The sequence below is a fragment of the Geospiza fortis genome, unplaced genomic scaffold (genome assembly GCF_000277835.1).
Source record: "Geospiza fortis unplaced genomic scaffold, GeoFor_1.0 scaffold5, whole genome shotgun sequence".
Classification (NCBI taxonomy): domain Eukaryota; kingdom Metazoa; phylum Chordata; class Aves; order Passeriformes; family Thraupidae; genus Geospiza; species Geospiza fortis.
Genome location: NW_005054421.1, coordinates 444,289 through 451,811, shown reverse-complemented (window position 1 = coordinate 451,811; position 7,523 = coordinate 444,289). Strand labels below are relative to the sequence as shown.

Genomic DNA, 7,523 nt, shown 5'->3' with positions numbered 1-7,523 from the left:
CAGCCTGACACCGGCGCCGTGGCCCTGCCGCTGCCCGGAGCCGACATCCTGGACTTCAGCCGCGGCGTCACCGACCTCGATGCTGTGGGCAAGGAGGTGAGTGCCACGCCGAGCCCGGGGCCCCTGCCCTCCACTCTCAGGGGGTGGCACGGCCCCAGCCCCACAACTCTGACTGCATCCCGAGGGCCCAGGGGTCGGGGGTATTGTGCAGCATTCCCCAGCTCCAGGATCAAAGCCATCTGCCGCTGCAGGGCTGCCCTTTGGCTGGGGCCCAGGGGAGAGAGCTGTCCCGAGGCTCAGCTATGTGCAGCCACACGGAAAGGGTTTGGGGCAGAGCTGATAGGGACTTTTTTCCACCAAAAACACAAAAATAAAAGACTTTTTTGATACAGTGGAAATTCCCACGGGAAGCGTCAGCCTTTTCGGGAATTTTCTACAGAAGTATGTGGGTTGTTGTTGAAACTGAAAAAGTACTGTTTTCAAAGGTTGTAAGCACCCTCAGCAAAGTGTGCATTAGCTGTGAATGCAGCTGCTTCTTTTCTGGGTATTTAGCATGGCTGCTCTGTGCCAAAGCTTATGTGTGCCCAGTGGCTTTCTGAGGTGAGTGCCAGGGGGTCACACCTTCAACACTGGTGTTTTGCAGAGCTGCCTCCACCCTGAAGATATCCTGACAGCATCACCCAAGATGCTGCTGCCCTCATCTGCGCAGCTGCCCGACTTGGGAACACCCCTCTCTGCCCACCACCAGATGCAGCTTCTCCAGCAACTCCTGCAGCAGCAGCAGCAGCAGACACAAGTGGCCGTGGCACAGGTTCTTCCCTCCGTTCTTTCCCAGGGGCAGTGGCAGGGCTGGGACACACTGCTGAAGCCCTTGGGGCTGCTGGAGTCTCCTGCCTGGAGGCAGCGTTGAAGGCAGGCAGCTCCATGGGGAGGGAGCTCCATGAGGTGCTTGCCCCCAGGTGTCGGGGGCCTTTGGCTCTGTCTGCTCGCCAGTGCCCTGCTCCAGTGGCTGGTGTGCCTGGACTGTGCAGCTGGCAGCTCATTCTCCATGCAGCTATTTCTCATTGAAGCAGCTCTGGCTGCTTTATCCAACTCATTACCTGAGCTTTACTTGTTCCCTGACCCTGCACCAAGCTAGCTGCAATTCATCAACTTTTTTCATGGCCCGAGCGATGGGCTCCAGCAGCCTTTCTGCGCTGCCCCATGGCTTTGCTCCTCTCACATCAGTAAATCAGTATTTGTTGATCAGTTCTGGCTGAGCTGCTGCCTCCAGAGCCCACGTGCCTTTTGGGGACACAGACTGCCAAGTTGCTTTCCCCTCTGGAAGAGGGATCTGCATTATTGGGGAATCCTGTGTGTCTGTCCAAGTATAGTGTTGCTGACAATCCAAAAGGCTCCATGGTGCCTGCTTAAAGTGTAAAATATTGCACCTCTTGCTCTTGCTCTGGCTTTGTGGAATGTTGTAAATCCCAGTCCTTTGCCTGGTCTCCTGTCACTCCCAGGCTCGCTGTGTTCTAGCTCGGCTCTGCCAAGGACACTGCTGTGGCACCTTGCTGGCCACATTTGGGCAGCTGCTGCCTGCTGAAAGCCATCTGTGGGGGCAGGTGCCCCCAGCTGGGCAGCTTCAGGGGCCCTGCAGCTGCAGCTCACAGCTTGGCAGGTACAGGGAGCTTCCTCTTCTTCCTCAAGGTCACTTTCTAGGGCACAGTAAAATAGCCTTTTGTGTTTGGTGGGGATATTTTTGTTTTCAGGTTATTTTTGTTTTGGATTTTTTTTGTTTGTTTTTTGGGTGTTTTTTGTTGGTTTTTTTATTTTGTTTTGTTTTTTGGTTTTTGTTTTTGGTTTTTTGGGTTTTTTGGGGGTTTTTTTGTTTTTTTGGGTTTTTTTTTGGTTTTTTTTGGTTTTTTTTGTTTTGTTTAGTTGTAAATCTTTGCTTTCCTGGTTCCAGTCCTTGCTGAAACAGTTGTAGGAGCTGTGGGTGGGTGCCAGGAAGGGGTGCTGAGCCAAAGTGGCCCCCAGGTCACTGCTGTTCCCTTGTGCAGTATACGTTTCTGGAGTTCTCCCTGCTCAAATGCAGATCAGAGAGCTGCCCTGGGCAGGAGCTCTGGGCTGTCTGCCCTCGGGGGCTGGTTCTGGGGACACAGATCTTTGCACAGAGGTAGCTGTGCTGAAATCAGTGGTGGTCTTGCCTGTGGGCTCCCCACAGGTATTGCTTCCCAGAGCCAGGCTGAGCAGCCAGCTCGCACCTGAGAGCCAGCACCCCTCAGCAGCAGCCTGCCATCTGTGGTGCTCCAGCCCCTCCTTGCGACAGAGGCCACTGGCTGGGCCCTGTTTCTGGGAAAGCTTCCCAAAAACACAGCTTTCCCAGGGCCAGCTCCATTGCACGGCTGTGCCCTCACACACCCGCAGCACCATCCAGTCGGTCGAGCGTGTCTCTGCTGCATCCATCTGGCTCCTCCTGGGCTGCCCTTTCCATGCACATCTGCAGCTCACGTGCACCACTGACAGTTCAGCCAGTGCTGCCTGCCTGGCCTTGAGCTTTCCATCAGGGAGGCCAGGGGACAATGTGCTGAGTCCTGGTGTGACACCACCCACACACTCCCCATCACATCTGCAGTACCTGCAGGGAATGGCTGCTTCATCACATCATGGGTTGGGATGCTGGTGAGCCCTCGGAGATGGGCAGGGATGGCCAAAGTTGAAGCCCTCAACCCTCGAGCAGCATCTGCCCGTGCTCACCTGCTATATCCTGTCCAGGTGCACCTGCTGAAGGACCAGCTGGCAGCAGAAGCAGCAGCACGGCTGGAGGCCCAGGCTCGTGTGCACCAGCTCCTGCTCCAGAACAAGGACTTGCTGCAGCACATCTCACTCCTGGTCAAACAGGTGCAGGAGCTGGAGCTGAAGCTGGCAGGGAACACGACCAGTAAGCGCTGCCGCCCATTCCTCTCCCCTCGCAGCTAGCCAGGGCTGTGGGGGACATGCATGCAGGTGTTTCTCTTGGGGTTCTGTGTGCATTTCCAGTTACTTTGTTCAGAGGGATATTTGTGCCCTTCTGGCCAGGCTTGTGCGTGTGCATGCATGCAGCATGGGAAGGGGCTTGGAGAGGGCTGTATGGACAGGTAGTTACCTACCTCCATCAGCTGTATGTTCGCTTTCCCCAGTGGCTGCATGCTCCAGGCCAGCTCCATACCTGCCCAACAGCCCCTGTTTGACCTTCCATTTCCAACAGATGTGGCCATCAGCTCTCTGCAGGAGCTGGGCTGGAAGATAGTTAGCTTCTTGTCCTGGAGAGCTGGCCCTTTGTTGGCCAGCAGCAGCTCCTGGCATTAGTGACACCAAATAAGCCCCTCAAAACAGCAAGAGTGGAGAGGTTGATACCCAACTGACCCCAGACTGTCCTCCTCTGGCCAGTGTGCAGCCAGCTGTGGTGGCCAGGGGATGGCCAGGCAAGCTGGGCCTCTTAGCTGTGCCCTTCTCTTGCAGCAGGCTCCCAGGACAGTCTGCTGGAGATCACCTTCCGCTCCAACGCCCTCCCCGTGCTCTGCGACCCCACCACCCCGCAGCCCGAGGACACGCACCCGCCGTCGCTGGGCCCCAGCTCAGCCTTCCCCAGCACCATGGGCAGCCCCATAGGTAGGAACGACTGTCTGGTGAAGCTGGAGTGCTACCGCTTTCTGCCGGACTCGGGGCCGCCCGCCCCGGAGCCAGCCCTGGGCAGCCTGGAGCTCATCAAGTTCCGCGAGTCGGGCATCGCCTCCGAGTACGAGTCCAACACGGACGAGAGCGAGGAGCGCGACTCCTGGTCCCAGGAGGAACCGCCGCGCCTGCTCCACGTCCAGCCCAGGCAGGACCTGGGCGACAGCCTGGAGGACGAGATCGCGGTGTAGGGGCCAGCAGGAGGTGGTGCAGAGCAGCCAGGGCCTGCTGGAGCTGGGAAGGACCCTGGCCGCAGCCCCATGGCCCCGGCAGGGACGGCACAGCCCAGAGGGAGGGGGGCAGAGGAGGGAGCAGGAGGATTCCAGCGCCCAGTCGGGAGTGTCTGGAGGTGAGGACGGAGCCGTGCCCAGGGCGTGCTGTGCTCCGGCACGTGTGGGCTTGTGTGCTGAGCTGCAGCACCCCTGCTTTGCAGCAGACAGAGCTGACAGCTCCTTGTGCTCCCCCCCGGCCCCGTCTCCCTTCAAACTGTGTGTCAAGGTCAGGCAGAGGTAAGGGACTTCTGCTGGATTAGCCTCTGCTGCTGCTGGGGAAGCAGTAAAGAAGAGGAGGGGTTTTACTGGGGGAATGGGAGAGCAGTCTAGGGCAGTGAGCAGTCTAGGGCAGGGGACAAGAGAGACTGAGGAGGCAGCTCCAAGGTGGTAAGCAAGGACAGAGCAACTGGTCTGGCTCTCTGCATGGTGGGCAGGGTGGGGGACAAGTACAGAGCCATGCTAAATGAGGACTGGTGATGGTGCACTGTCAGAGTGGGTCTGTGAGTGAGAACTGAGCATTGAGGAACAGTGGGGATGAGCCTGGAAAGGATTTGAAGAGGTGAGATGAGGTTGCAGAGGCTGGCCAGGTGCAGGTCGTGGTTGGCAGGGGGATGTGGCGCTTTCAGGACAGCGTTTAACTATGCCAAGGCAGGTGGAGGGTGTGCAGGCAGAGCCTGCTCCTCTGCCAGGCTGTGGAGCAGCGAGGAAGGCACAGCGCAGTGTGGAGCAGGGAGCCAGGGCACGCAGCATCAAGCTGTGGAGTGTCCTCCCCCTTATCATCTAATCCTTTGGCCCCTTGGTGCAGCTGCCAGGTTTCAAAGCCTTTTTCATGCTTTCAAGTCACATTTTCGAGCACTTCCAATCACCACAAACTGCCTCCTTTGCTTTATAGACAAACCCTCCCATTTCCAAGCAGTTGTTTTGCCCCAGACCAAGGCTGGGAGCTGCAGTGCTGGCATTGGCATCTTCAGGGATGAGCACACTTCCAGCCCTCAATGGGGAGTGAACTGCTGGTGTCTGCAAGGGTGCTTCATCACACCTCTGGTTTGCACCCTCTGGAAAAGTGAATCCAGCATCTCAGGGGTCCCCCACCAGCCCTCGAAACACTTATGGCTGAAAGCCATCTGTGGGGGCCTCCAAGGGACCCAGAGCTTGTTCCTTTTCTGCAAACACTTTTGTCACCTGCCTGGTGCTGAGCCTCTAAGAGGCCAAGATTGGAAGGGGTATGAACCAAAGTCCTGATGTCCACCCTGCTTCATGTGGAAGCACTCGATGAGGTGGGGATTTGGCACAGTTGTCTTCCTCCCCATCCTCCCTCCTATCCTGCTTCTGCTTTGCTTTGCTGCTTCCTTGCTGCTCTGACCTTTGCCAGCCCTGTCTCTGCTCAATCTGCCTGCAACTAACCCCTGGCTGACACCACCTCTTGCTCTTAGCCTGGCTTAGCCTGGCTGCTGAGGAAAGTCCATCACTTCTCTCTGCCCTGGTCCCCTTGGGACTGAGAGCTGCTGAGGAGTGTGTGGATGAGACCACTGGGGTCAGCACAAGCTGTGCTATGCACCCTCTACCACACGACAGGACTGGATGGACTTAAGGTGCTAGAGGGTCTAGTGGGAAGGAAAGAAGGACATGTTTCAGTGTCCCCAGCAGTGCTCTGGTGTCCAGGGGAGCTGTGCACCAGTCACAGAGCAGGCAGAGTGGGAGAGGGTGCTGTTTGGTACATGGTGCTCCTGTCCTCTAGGCACCTCTGCCTCCGTATGCACTGTGCCACACGGCTGTGGGCACAGCTGTGGGCACAGCTGTGTGCCAGCCCCTCTGCTGGGGGCCTGACGTGCCACTGCCAGCTTGCAGCAGTTGAAGGTGAAAGCAAGGGTGCGAGGTTGGTCCAGCTAGGAGGAAGAAGAGAGCATGACAGCATGCACAAGGCATGGTGCTTACAGGGTAGGGATGGTTGAGCTTGGACAGGGATTTCCATGTGGGCAGAGAGATTGTTCAGGGGAAAGAACAGCAGGAGCTAAGCTGTGCACACGGGGCAGATGAAGGGAGAGCCCAAGAGGAGCAATAACAGGCCAGAGGTCTCTTCCAGGCTGGGTTGCCTCAGGAAGCAGGTGGGAGGAGCCATCTCCTGAGCCCCCTCTCTGGTCCATCCCTGCTGCACACACAGAGCTCAGGCCGTGTCCTGTGAGGGGCTGTCAGGACCAGATGTGGCCTCAGGCTCCTGCCCCACGCTCTGCCCACAGGGGCAGGTGCCCCACAGGCCAAGGGGGTGCTGCCGGGGCCGGCTGGGATCCTGCCGGCCTCATGCTGCACCATGGGTGTACACATGTAAATGACCCTTCCTAAGTCAGTGCTGCCTCCAAGACTCCTCTCTAGCCTCTCACTTTTGTTATGGACCTTGACGGGGCTTTTATAGCTATATTTTTTGTCCTTTCTTTTCCTACAACTGTCATATTACTAACTGTTGAATCTATCTGGGAAGCCAATCTGTCAATGTAAGTGCACTTAACCCTTGGGTGTTGTCATTAGTCAACTGGCTTTTGCTAAATAAATCTTTCTATTTCTCAAGGCTTTCTGTTGTCTCTTTCTTCTCACTGACTCTCTCTTTCTGTACTTCCTTCCCTCTCCATGCTGGGTGCCAGCACCAGCAGTGGCATCCTCTGGCCTTGCAGAGACCCCCTCCAACCCAAGCTTCCTCTCCTGTGGTACCCCTGCTTGTGGATGCCCACGAGAGCAAGATGCCCAGAATGTTGCTGGGAGTAGAGGTGTTTCAGTCTTGCCTTCAGCCACTGCACAGCACAGGCTTGTCTCAGGGCTGATCCAACAGCTGGAGGGTGCCAGGGACTTCCTGGCATCTGCAGAGCTCCCCACAGAGATGCAGAAATGCTAATCGGCACTTCCAGGGGCTCAGGAAATTTTTGGCAGCTGGAGAAGGAAAAACAGGGAAGAGCCTCTCTTAGAGGATGGCAGAAGTGTTGTATAGGCAAAAGCAGCTCGCTGGCAGGAGCTGACTGCTCCTGAAACAATTCATTGTGCTGCTGGCAGGAGTGATGGAGCAGTGCCCTCGCGTGGCAGCCGCCTGGCTGCTGGGGCTGCACGGACACCCCGGGGGCTGCAGCCTCCTGTGCCTTGAGCTCCTGCTCCCCCAGGACCTCGGGCCTGCAGTAGAACCCCTTGAAGCTGTAGCCCTCCTGGGAGCTGTGCTGGATCTGGGTCTTGAGCAGCCGTGGTGTGGGGAAGGTGGGGCAGCACAATGTGCACTGGTAGCCACGCTGGAGCACAGCTGGCACTTAGAAGCAGTGAGTTTGTCCTGGACTGTAATGCTGACTCTGCTGCTGGCCAGCCTGTCCTCTCAGGGGCTGGAAGTCATCTGAGGAGCCAGAAGAGAGTTCTTCAAGATGTTGTCAGGCTGCTCACACTCCCGAGAGCTGGTGTCCAGGCTGCAGGAGAAGCTGCCCACGCACTGCTGGGTGGCTCTCTTGGTGCAGATGGATAGCTGTAGGATGAACCCCAGGGCTGGTAGATGCTGCAGGTGCAGGCAGGGAGCTCACTGTTCAGCAG

The 7,523-nt window shown here is 57.3% G+C and overlaps 1 protein-coding gene across 1 annotated transcript; it reads left to right on the top strand.

Moving 5' to 3' along the window:
* The first annotated feature begins 1 nt into the window (after window position 1).
* On the top strand, window positions 2-6,532 carry LOC115948528 (carboxyl-terminal PDZ ligand of neuronal nitric oxide synthase protein-like). Its single transcript, XM_031061678.1, has 4 exons — window positions 2-96; window positions 644-811; window positions 2,758-2,923; window positions 3,484-6,532. Exons 2-4 carry the CDS (start codon window positions 686-688, stop codon window positions 3,885-3,887), a joined length of 696 nt encoding a protein of 231 aa, XP_030917538.1. The 5' UTR covers window positions 2-96; window positions 644-685; the 3' UTR covers window positions 3,888-6,532.
* Window positions 6,533-7,523: the final 991 nt, after the last annotated feature.